The sequence below is a fragment of the Geotrypetes seraphini genome, chromosome 1, assembly GCF_902459505.1.
Source record: "Geotrypetes seraphini chromosome 1, aGeoSer1.1, whole genome shotgun sequence".
NCBI classification, from domain to species: Eukaryota; Metazoa; Chordata; class Amphibia; order Gymnophiona; family Dermophiidae; genus Geotrypetes; species Geotrypetes seraphini.
The window spans coordinates 432,388,906-432,401,764 of NC_047084.1; the positions used below are offsets into that span (position 1 = coordinate 432,388,906).

Below are 12,859 nucleotides of genomic sequence, written 5' to 3' on the forward strand. Positions count from 1 at the left end.
AAGGCAGGTCTATCTTTGCTTATTAGCCTTAGCTGGCCAGCCGATAAAGATCAGCTTTGCTGGCTAAGTACGAGCTGCCAAACTTTAACTTGGATATTCAATGCCAGTAACTTTGGCATTGAATATCCGGGATTGCCACAGGCTGCCTCCCGCAGTTTCAATATCAAGCTCATAAAAATAGCCATACTGGGTCAGACCAATGGTCCATCTAGCCCAGAATCCTGATTCCAACAGTAACCAATCCAGGTCACAAGGACCTGGCAGAAACCCAGATGGTAGCAACATTCCATACTACCAATCTCATGGCAACAAGTGGCTTCACCCATGTCTGTCTCAATAGAAGACCTTTTTTAAATCCAGATATGCTAACTACTGTTACTACATCCTCTGGCAATGCGTTTCAGAGCTTAACCGTTCTGTGAGTGAAAAACTATTTCCTCCTATTTGTTTTAAAAGTATTTCCATTAACTTCATTGCGTGCCCCTTAGTCTATGTACTTTTTTCCCCAATACATTTTATTTGATTTTAAGTGAACAGATACAGAACATGGGTGCATAACAAAGCAATGTTATAAATATTCACATGCTGTATTTAATATACATTGAAGGCCATTTTCGAAAGGATGTCTAAGTCTGACTTTGGAAGTTTCCCTCAAGATGTCCAAAGTCGGAGGTAGAGAAATGGCCATTTACGAAACTGGCAACACCACAAGACATCCAAATAATTTTTTTTTAAAATTCTCAACTTAGACATCTTGGCCACGAGGATGTCCAGCCCTTAGAATGCCCAACTTTATTTGCCATTTTCGACCACAAAACCGTCCAAGTTCAAAACATCCAAATCCAGACCATTTGGACATGGGAGGGCCACATAGAGATTCCAATAGAGCAATGGGGCACCTTAGAAGGCACTGCTGTGAACTTCACATAAAGGGTGCCAAAAGTGCATCTCACCATAAACCTCCTTATAATTTATGGTGAGCCCTCCAAAACTCCCCCCAAACCTACTATACCCACCTGTCTACCACCCTAAGAAGCACTTATGGTTTCAAGTGACACCCTATATGGCAGTATAGTAGGATGTTGGTGAGCTCACACTTTCTTCCATAAATGTAGTGGTTAGAGTAGGTTATGGGCCTGGGACCTCCTCTCTATGGCTCACTAGCCCACTCACCAGGCTACTTAAGACACATGTGTGCTTCTCTACTAGGATTTCCCATATCAGGTGCTGCTTTTGGAGAGACAGATATGTACTGTTTCATTCAGATTTTTGGGAGGTGAGAGGGGGTTAGTGACTACTGGAGGAGTTAGGGGGGTTGTCATAATTTAATCCCTTTAGTAGCCATCTAATAATAATAATAACTTTATTTTTATATACCGCAATACCAGGGTGGTATACAGAAGAAGAGACTGTATACAGACAGCGATATTACATAAAACTTTCGAAATTACATTAGCATGTTCAAATTAATCAAATTTGTTTGGAAGAGGAATAAAAGTACAACCAGGTAGAGGTGGAGTCAAAGAAATTTATCGAAGAGGTAAGTTTTGATTGACTTACTGAAAGTTTGAGTATCTTTTTGACACTTAGATGATTTTAAAACAGGTCTAGCTCACAACATCTAAGTTCCGTCGAGGACATCTTGAGAAAAGTTTGATTATTACTGCAAGACATCCAAGTGTAAGTCCGCCCAAAGACTTCCCAGAACATGCCTCCAACATGCCCCCTTTAGTTCTAGATGCACAGCAGCTAGGAAGTCCAGAAAGGTGGTTTCAAAAATCGGCACTTGGATGGATGTTTTGGCGAGAAAAACATATATGTGCTGATTTACGCTGTTTTTTTAGATGTCTTAATGTTTTGAAAATGCCTCTAATTATCAAATTAATGAGATAGGAACACAGATTGTCAATAATTAAATAATTAGTCTTATAACAGTCTTTGTACTTTTTGAAAGAGTAAAATATCAATTTACTTTTACCTGTTCTACACCACTCTGGACTTTGCAAAACCTCAATCATATCCCCCTCCCCCTCCCTGCTGTCTCTTTTCCAAGCTGAAGAAACATAATGTCTTTAGCCTTTCCTCATTTATCATTTTGGTCACTTTTCTTTGAACATTTTCTAATTTTGCTGTGTTTTTTTTGAGATACAGTGATCAGAATGTAATACTAAAGGTGAGGTCATACCATGGAGTAATAGAGGCACTATAATATTCTTGGTCTTATTATTTACCACCCCTTTCCTAATAATTCCTAGCATCCTGCTTGCTTTCTAGGCAAACAAAGAACACTGGGCAGAGGATTTCAGCTTACTGTCTAAGATACCTAGATCTTTTCCTTGGGTGTTGACTCCTAAGGTGGACCCTAGCATCATATAATTATGATTTAGATTTTTCTTCCCAATGTGCATCACTTTACATTTGTCCACATTAAATTTCATCTGCCATTTGGATGCCCAGTCTTCTTTTTCACAGTCCGCATGAGTTTTAATAATGCTGAATAGTTTTGTGTCATCTGCAAACTGAATAACCTCACTTGTTATTCCAATTTCCAGATCATTTATGAATATGTTAAATAGTCCCAGTCCCAGTATAGGTCCCTGCGTCGTTCCTCTATTAAGAAAAATGGCCATTTAACCCTGTCCCCTGTTTTCTGTTCAATTTCCTAATCCATAACATAACATTGCCTCCTATCCATTTCTCCCTCTTTCCCCATGTACCATTCTGTCCCTCCCTCCACCCCATGTCCATTTCTCCCTCTGCCCCATGCATTATATCTCCCTCCTCTCCACCCCATGTTCATTTCTCCCTATTTCCCCATGCACCATCCCCATATCCCCTCCACCACTATGCCTCAACATTTCTCTCTCTCACCCTTTGTCTACTCCATGCAGTATCTCTCCTTCCCTTCCACCCCTTCTCTTTCTTGCCCCTCTCCACCCATTTGCAGCATCTGTCCGTTCCTCCCCTCTACCCTATGTCCAACAATCCTCCTTTTCTCTTCCTGCAACATCTTTCCTTCCTTCCCTCCAACCCCAACCCCACTCACAACTAACTGTCTGTCTCTTGCTTCAGCAGGTCAGCGACAGCGATTCCTGCCGCTGACCGAAAGCCTCTCTTCTGCTGTTCCCACCTAGGCAGAAACAGGAAGTTGTGACAGAGGACAAGATGCGGTAATGGACAGGCTTGTGGGTCAGTGGCAGACAGCATGTAGGAATCGCTGCTGCTGACCCATTGAAGCAAGAGATTGAGATGAAAGGGAGATGCAGAGACAGCTGGAGCTTAGCCAACCCCCTCAAAGCAGGAGGTAAAATGATTTTAGTGGTGGTGATAGCTCTACATGGAGTGGGGGGAGGAAGTAAGGAGGGTGGGAGACCTGTGCAGCGCCACGTACCCCTCACCAGCGGTTCACGTACCCCCTACTATACTGCCATATAGATGCCACCTGCAGCCATAAGGGCTATTAGAGTGGTAGACAGATGGGTATAGTAGGTTTGGGGTGAGTTTTGGAGGGCTCACCATAAATTATAAGGGGGTTATGGTGAGATGTATATCTGGCACTCTTTATGTGAAGTTCACAACAGTGCCCCTCTGCTCTGTTTGTTTGTCTATGTAGCCAGTCCAGTAAAATGCTGACCCTTCCCACATCTAAATGGTGCTGATTTTGATGTTTCTTTTTTTTAAAATATTGTTTTTATTGAGAATGGCAAAACAGCCCAGACAGGCAAATACAATCAACAAAATAACAGTAACAATACATAAGAGAAAAAAAAATTACTTAGCAAGTTTAAAAGTCTCCTAAAAAGTTGGCTTTTTAAGGACGCTTTTAATTGATTCATTTAAATTTTATTATTTTACAGTGGACTAGGAATACTGCCAAGTGAAAATTAAGTGGGTTACCTTCCCCAACCTCTTGTTTCTCTACCTATCCTTTTTTATTTGTTTATGAATTGTATTTAATCCTCATTTTTTTTCTCCCCCCTTTTTCAAACGTTTTATTTTATTTTATTAAACTTAGAACTAATTGTCTTGTTTTGTATTTTTTATTTTAACCTAAATTTTTAACTACATGTAAATCGCATTGGATTTGGATTATGCGATCAAATCAAATATTTTAAATAAACTTGAAACTTGAAGAACCAGAAATGCAACAGTAAAACCAATGTTTCTAACTTGGACATTTTTGTGGTTGAAAATGGCAAATAACTTTAGATGCCCTGACGGTCTAGATGTTTTGGCAGCCAAGATGTCCAAGTAGGACATTTCTGCAGACGTTTAGTGGGAAGCATCCAAATTTGGACTTAGACGTCCTAACGAAAATGGCCCTCTTTATCTTTATGAAGTATTACTTTAGTAAAGTGTACATGTCACTGTGTGCTATCAACTCTTGCTGATACTGAGAGGAACTTTTCACAGGTATGGTCTTCTCACACAGGGGAGGATGATGTTTCACCACAGATAGTGGAACTACCAGAACATGTGGAAGTTAATTCTGGAGTAGAACATTTTATAATCAGCTGCACTGCCACTGGCCGACCAGCTCCTGTACTGGAAGAATTTAAGTTGTCCAAACACGATGGAACTGTCTTTCAAGTAGGTGCCAGTTCTGTGTATGTTTGAACATGGAAAAATATAACTTTTGTTATCTAGCTAAAATTAATTTTAAATGTGGCTCTTTCCATAGTGATACAGGATTTAATATTCATTTGTATATGTGGTTAATGACTCCTGGGTGTTACACAGTTAGGCCTAGAATTATTAGGCTACATTATGGTAATAATCTATATTTGTCAATTTGTCAATAATGCAACTTAAAGTATGTTTTTCTTCTGGCAGGACCTCACACCGCGTGCTCGCAGTAGACTTTTGAATCTTTAAGATTTTATTCCCACTCTCAGCTGTTGGACTGGCCATGGATTCTTGGGGAGGGGAGGGGAACTGATTATATTGTTGAAAATGTTATTTCCTGAATGGTACTACTGTTTGTATTTGCTTCTTACTGCTGGAATAATAAAAATCATTTAAACATAAAGTATGTTTTTAACAAAGTGCAAATTAAACAGTAATGAGTTGCAAAGAAAGCAAATACAAATGCATGCAGCTCATAATGATGGAACGAGAACAGCACAGCTTGCGTTAAATTGAGCCCTTTTACCAAACTGTGGTAAAAGTGGCCTTTCTAGTGTAACAATATAGCCACGAATAACACAGATATCATGAAAACCAAATGTATAGAATAATAAACACTTTCAGAATGGCTGATACAGTTATGTCCTATACTACGATGCAAAAACAGCATGGGCTAGAAATGCCTCAAAATGAAGGAAAAAGCCTCAGAAAAGGGCCCTCCCACCTCCACCAAAGTGGTTTGTTAAAGGTGGTTGAGCAGTAACCTCATTGGCAAAAAAACCTTCAATGTGAATGCAGCCTTATGCTGTGCTTAGCTATATGAAAAACAAAAGATAGAAGAAAAAGTTCCACTTATCTTCAGCTGATCGGTACACCAACGGTGGCCAGCGTTTCACAAAATTTGCTGCCTCAGGGTGCATCCCGACCGATCAGTCATCTTTCAAACAGGACACCAAAAGCCGTCTCTTGCATCTTTCTAGTGTAACAGACACTTTAATCCTGAACTTTAGGGTAGTCAGCTCCTTCTTGCAAGAATTCTTGTAGAGATCCTCATTAGCATTCTTCCCTCTGTCTCGCCTCCAATTCTTCTGTTTATTTTTCTATTAAATTTGGTTTTTGCATACCATATGCAAGGCTTTTTCGGTGCTGTAGAAGATTCCAATCTTAGGGCATCTCTGGCTGCGGGACAGCACAGACTCTTCAGGTCAAGGATCTGATTCCAAGGGATAGACTGCTCTGCAGTGCATCCACTTGGACAGCCTGCACTAACAGTTGGGAGGCTCAGGTACCGATCCCTTAGGAGCAAGGCTTGCCCCAGGTTCTGTCTGCAGTGGGCTTGAGCAGGCTGAGTGGCTCCATGGTGATTTTTCTAGGCTCGGGCCTGACTGCGTTCCTCGCCCATCTGCGAGCATGAGGGCGAGGGGTTGAGGACCCTGGCTGGTTCGTCGGGGCCCAAGAGGCAGTCCGAAGAGAAATGCAGTCCGGATTCCACGCTTATTGAGGCAAAAGTTCTCCCTGAAAGCTGTCTGCAGCTTCAGCACACAACATGGCACATTGAGAAACAGGATGACAGCCTGAAAAACAAAATCAAGGAGGGGGGGGGGGTAGGATTAAAAGTAGGGTTTTAATTTAGGGGTAGGGTTAAGATTAGAGCCAGGGACTCTCATCTCTAAAATTCCTAAATTGATAATTTATGGACCCCATTGTAGCTTCCCCAGGCTGTTTATGGCGCCAAAATCGCTGCTGAAGGGGCCATCTTAGATTTCCCAATTTGAAATTAAAATCCTCTACCTCAAAACAGGGGTGATGGACTCCTCAAACCAGAATACAGTGGATTCATGTCAGATTTGCATTGGATGGCCATCTGGGGACTGTTGTATCTCACGTGCTGCATGGCACATGAGGGGGACAGGAGCCGCTGGCTTAGCCTCCTCTGGTCCGTCGGGGGGTGTTAGTGCCCAGATGTTCTGTTATGTTAAACAGATTTCTATTCCGGCTTTACCTATTCAGTTCAAGGTTGGATTACATTACAAGAGGTTGGGTTAGTTATCCAGGGAGATACAATGGACAGTTTAACATGGACATTCAATAGAGTTGCTAGCTAGTACAGATAGATCAGTACAGTTATTAATACAGTTATGTCATAGTTACAAGTATAAGTAGATCATTATTGATTTTTTGTTTTGTTCCAGATAGTGCAAAGGGCAGGTAAAAAGTCCAGGCAACAGTGCAAGTGCATCCCTGGTGAAGCGCAGCCGAGCTGCTGTTGCAAAACCCCAGAAAGGAGCTGGATGTCCTAGATAGGGGTTTCCCCTTGAATTCAATATGATGTTTGAAGCTTACATGCTGGGGTTTGAAGCTTATATGCCTGGGGTTCTCTCCCCCCCTGGGGTCGTCCCCCCCCCCACCGAAAGAGCCTGGATGTTTAGAGCACAGAGTTTTAGTCCTTGAATTTTCCTGATCCACTTACTTGTTCTACACATAAACTGCTTGAATTTCTCCTACACTTTATAGAGGCTGATTTAGAAACCAATTCCAGAAGGGTTTATCTTTCTGCAATCAGTGCTTATTACCACCATATAGGGGGCAAACCCATCTTTCCAGCAATGACGATGCATGTGTTAAGTGAGTCGATGCCTATTCCAATGCTGAGGTGAATGACCTCGTCTTTGATTGATGTGCCAATGTATCCTTGGGCTAGGCTAAGGGAGGCATGCATGGAAGCCTTTAATGCCTGTGAAGACTGCGATTGCAGTAACACTGAAAGCTCTTGTCTGAACATAGCCCTGTTCTCTTCTTGGAGAGACAGTGCTGGTGCTAGTACTAGAAGAGACATTGACATGGAAGCAATCTCTCTGTATTAGTTGGCGTGGCACAGGAAACCTCGATGTCGAGACACGCCTACAAGGAGACATCATCTTGATGGAATGAGAATGGTCATCCTTGCATTGCGGAAGTCAACGCCTGGGAGAACGCAGTGGCATGCCTAGAAGGGGAAGAATGTTTATGCTTCTTAGCTTTTTTATGTGTTACATCCTTTGATACTCGAGGCATCGATGAAGCTTATGTAGAGGAGCCCGATGAAGCTTATGCAAGGAGCCCGATACATTGGCTGCAGTGTCCATGCACTTGGCGCCAATGAACATAACATAAGAACATAAGCAATGCCTCCACTGGGTCAGACCCGAGGTCCATCGTGCCCAGCAGTCCGCTCACGCGGCGGCCCAACAGGTCCAGGACCTGTGCAGTAGCCCTCTATCTATACCCCTCTATCCCTTTTTCCAGCAGGAAATTGTCCAATCCTTTCTTGAACTCCAGTACTCTGTCCTATTACGTCCTCTGGAAGCGTATTCCAGGTGTCCACCACACGCTGGGTAAAGAAAAACTTCCTAGCATTCGTTTTGAATCTGTCTCCTTCCAACTTTTCCAAATGCCCTCTTGTTCTTTTATGTTTTGAAAGTTTGAAAAATCTGTCCCTCTCTACTCTCTCTATGCCCTTCATGATCTTGTAGGTCTCTATCATGTCTCCTCTGAGTCTCCGCTTTTCCAGGGAGAAGAGCCCCAATCTCTCCAATCTTTCAGTGTATGAAAGGTTTTCCATGCCCTTAATCATTCGTGTCGCTCTCCTCTGGACCCTCTCAAGTATTGCCATATCCTTCTTAAGGTACGGTGACCAATACTGAACACAGTACTCCAAGTGCGGGCGCACCATTGCCCGATACAACGGCAGGATGACTTCTCTCGTTCTGGTCATAATACCCTTCTTAATAATACCCAACATTCTGTTTGCCTTCTTCGTGGCTGCTGCACCTTGTGCTGTTGACTTCATTGTTGTGTCCACCAGTACACCCAAATCTCTTTCAAGGTTACTTCCCTCTAATACTAATCCCCCCATTTGGTAGCTGAACATCGGGTTCTTTCTCCCTATATGCATGACCTTGCATTTCCCTATATTGAAGTCCATCTGCCATTTATTCACCCACTCCTCCAGTTTGTTTAGGTCCCTTTGTAGGTCCTCACATTCTTCCGCATTTCTAACCCTTCTACAGAATTTAGTGTCATCCGCAAATTTGATAACTTCACACTTCGTCCCCGTTTCCAGGTCATTTATAAATACATTGAACAGCAGCGGTCCGAGTACAGACCCCTGCGGAACTCCGCTCGTGACCTTCCTCCAACCCGAGTAGTGACCCTTCACTCCAACCCTCTGCCTTCTGCCTGCCAACCAGTGTTTGACCCATCTGTGCACGTCCCCTTCCACCCCGTGGTTCCACAGCTTCCTAAGTAGCCGCTCATGGGGTACTTTGTCAAAGGCCTTTTTGAAGTCGAGGTAAATGATGTCTACGGGTTCCCCTTTGTCCAACTGACTGTTTACCCCCTCAAAGAAGTGCAGTAAGTTTGTTTGGCACAATCTTCCCTTGCAGAAGCCATGTTGGCTCGCTTTCATCTGCCCATTTTTTTTCGATGATGGGATTATAGGAGACTGTCAGGTTCCAAGTCCCCTGCCATGTTGGATTTTGATGCTGACACAATACCAAAAAGTTTTTTGAGTTGAAGTTTCTGGGCTATGAATGACCTCTTTTGCACATGGAGTTAGAGGGCACAGATGGATATTGACGACCTAGACATTGGACACACCAATTATATGGGTCAGAGCATGAGATGGTCTAATTACATCAAAAGTATTTATTAAAGCTGCTTGGTACCATCTTAGATATGAATAGGAAAATGGCCAATGCTATATCAAAGGGCTCAATGATCCAGGGAGCTCGAGTGAAAAGTATTCTAAAAACAATTGATGTTCCCGGATAAGAAAATAGGCTTAAGGTGGCCCAAAGGCTAAAAAGAGAAAAGTTGACAAAATTAAACCAAAGTTGGGATGAAAACTAGGAAAAATAAGGATGGGAAGGCAGAAAAGGATGAAATGTCCAACATGCTGAAGAGCAAACTGAAAACACAGCTTCTCAGCTCTACAGGAAATGAAGAGCTGATGGTCCCACTCGCCGATGTCAGGCAGGAAGAGGATTGTCTAATTTAAAGTAACAAAGCACTTGTCAGTGTCCATACCAGGTTCCATGGATGACGTTACCCACATGTGAGCATATTATGCTAAGTTTATTTAAAATTTAATATTCCGTTTATCCGGTTTCTAAACTTGTCCTCAGAGGTTACCTGCTACAGGTAAGTAATTTCACTGTATAGTAAATTGTGTATTGTTCAGGGACTGCAATCTTATGTGAATGTGCTGTTGATGTGAACGTGCTGTAGATGGTTACCTAACCACTGATTATCTCACAATTAGATTACTGTAATGCATTGTTGATAGGAGCAACCAGTAAGCGTTTTAGAAAACTCCAAATATTTCAAAATATTGTTGTGAGGGCAGTGGCGTATTAAGAGGGGGGAGGGGCAGACCTGCCCTGAGCGCCATCTTGGTGGGCTTTCTGCCCCCCTCTCATGCCACGCTTGCACCCTCCCTTCCCCCGCCCATACTTATTTAAATCTTCACCAGTGTGAGCAAATTCTCCAGCCTGCTGCTCACGCCAGCCTGGCTCCCTCTGAAATCACTTCTGGGACGTGGGGCCAGGAAGTGACATCAGAGGGAAAGCCAATTCCAGTATTAACAGCAGGCTGGAGTAGCTGCTTGTGTTGGCAAGGATTTAAAGAGGTATGGGGGATATATGGGCGATTCAGCTTCGTATAAAACGTATTCCCTCTGAGGTCTGCAATGCTCGCTTAAGGGAATGTGTCTTGTGGATAATACATAGGGCTTATATTACCCTCTCCCAGTTTCATAGAATGGGCTATGCCCCGGATCCTCTTTGTTTGAAATGTAACTTGGCAGAGGCCACTTTCTTTCATGTTTTTTGGCATTGTTCTACTGTGCAAGCCTTTTGGAAGCATGCTGGAGCCTTTATTAGACGCATTCTGGGCCAATCCCTGCTGCTATCTCCCGAGGTGCTCCTTTTGGGATTCTTAGGTTCCTGTGGAGTTCGAGGGAAGGGAGCTCGATTGTTGCTTCGGAAGCTTGGTATTTTGGGTTTGAAAGTGATTTTGACAGTGTGGACCTCACAGGATCCCCCCTCGTATTGTGGTTGGAGACTGACTATCCTTGAGTTACTGGGTTGGGATTGGGAAGCTAAAGATGCCAGAGGCACCTCTAAGCAGAAAAAACAGTTTCTAGCTGTTTGGGATCCTATCTTAATTCTTTACCACCTCAAAAGCGCAGCCAGATTTTGAATTTGCTTTAAGTATATCCTGTTTTCCATTGCTTTTTGGTTTCCTTTCTTACCTCGTCTCTATCCTGGGGGGGAGCTTGGGGGGGGCTGGCCTGTGGTGGGGAGTGGGGAATTAGATGTTCTCTTTGGTTCTTTCTTGTCTGGTCCCTTTTTTTTTTTCTTTCTTCATGTGATGGCCATTGGGATGTGGGAATAGACATGTGTTGGTGGGGGGGGGGGCGGTTGGAACAAGGGGGAAAATTGTTAATGCCTTGACTGTTCCTTTTTGCTTACGCTGTTATTATTGTTCTTTTGTCATCAATAAAAATTGCTTCGAGTTAAAGAGGTTTCGGGGAAGAGAGGGTGCGAGAGTGGTGTGGAAGGCGCAGAAGGAGCGAGGAGGGGCATGGAATGAGCGGGGAGGCAGAGAAGGGGATGTCTCTACCCCGAGCACCTCCTACCCTCACTACGCTACTGTGTGAGGATTATTTTTGTTAAGTCCAGGAGCGAAAGAGTGACTCCTTTGTAACTTGTGTTACACTAGCTTCTTATGTTACAAGGGTGAAATTTAGGGCTCCTTTTACTAAAGTGTGCTAGCGTTTTTAGTGCACGCAGGATATTACCGCGTGCTACACCATGCGCTACACGGCTAGAACTAACGCCAGCTCAATGCTGGCGTTAGCGCCTAGCGCTTGCGGCAATGTAGTGTGCGCTATTCTGCACGTTAATGCCCTAATGCAGCTTCGTAAAAGGAGCCCTTAAAGTTTGTAATTAACTTTTCGAGCTTTTTGAGAAGGTCAACTGAAGTACTTGACAGGCTACGGAAATATTGCTCAGCTCGTGTCATACAATCTTCAGAAGGTTCTTTGCTGGTGTTGACCTCTGTTAAGAAGTTCAGGAAGAGTATTGGAGGATTCTCATATTTTGATGATTGCAACACCTTTATGGTGCTATGAGATGTCTAGAGAGGTGAGGCTGGAATTAAACCAGGGTGCTTTTTCAAAGATTGATCAAACACAGCTTATCCCATAGTGAGAAACTACTCTAGAACTGGGAGCGAAGACTGTGCAGCCTTGGGTGGGTCAGTGGAGAGATACAAGCAACAGGTGACAGTGGGGACATATGGATTTTTCTATTGTTTGATATGTTGTTTCTTTAGTTTGTTTTTATTGATTTATATTGTGTGTATAATTTTGTAAACTGCATTGAACTAGCTCTTGAGTATGCAGTTCATAAACTTTTAAAATAAATAATAAATCATATTCTCATTCTGATGATCTGTGACTGTATTCCCAGCCTGTAGCAATCAGAGAAGAAAAAAAAGGCTCTGTGGCACTGTTCCAGGTTAACAAAACCCAACCACGAGATTCTGGGGTTTGGATTTGTAGTGTGAAAACCATGGCAGGGATGGCCGAAAAACCTTTCCGCGCTTCTGTAAAAGGTAAAGTCAATTAAGTAATCTCTCTGTTCAGTTTAAGGCTGTTTTCATTATACATGAGTTGGCAAAAGCATCCTCGGCTCAGGTGTTTAGCTCAGAGACATCATTTTCAAACCTGAAATTATTTTTTGGTATCACTTCTACTGCCTCTATAAACTTCATTTTAAGGGAAAGCTATGACTAGTTAGGAAAAGAGCAAGGGAAATTTAAGATTTTGCTTATGCTGCCCCTCCATACTTCCAAGGAATGGAAATTTCTTGATTCTCACCAGCTTTTCAATGGGTTAGCTCTTATTATGGTCAATAAACATGCAATATAATCTTCTCTCACACTAGATATAATAATATCATGTCTCACAAAATTTAAATAGTGGCGAACAGAACCTCAGTGTAATAGGAGTTTCACATAATTTACAATTTCCAATCAGTCACTTTCATGGGTCCTAAAATTTGGACTCCACAAAATCATATCCAGAATTGAATTCAAATAACAAGAAAAGTTTTTATCCATTAATCTATTATTTGGGTTGTTTTTTTTTTTACATTATTATTCACTCCTCTCAGGACAGAGAAATAAA

General features: G+C 42.6%; 1 protein-coding gene across 1 annotated transcript in view; it reads left to right on the forward strand.

Moving 5' to 3' along the window:
- TEK (TEK receptor tyrosine kinase) overlaps positions 1 to 12,859 on the forward strand; it is a 239,531-nt gene that overhangs the window by 132,913 nt on the left and 93,759 nt on the right. Inside the window, exons 8-9 of the mRNA XM_033919424.1 lie at positions 4,433 to 4,590; positions 12,141 to 12,285. Coding sequence (XP_033775315.1) covers positions 4,433 to 4,590; positions 12,141 to 12,285 — 303 coding nt within the window. The remainder of the gene's footprint in view (positions 1 to 4,432; positions 4,591 to 12,140; positions 12,286 to 12,859) is intronic.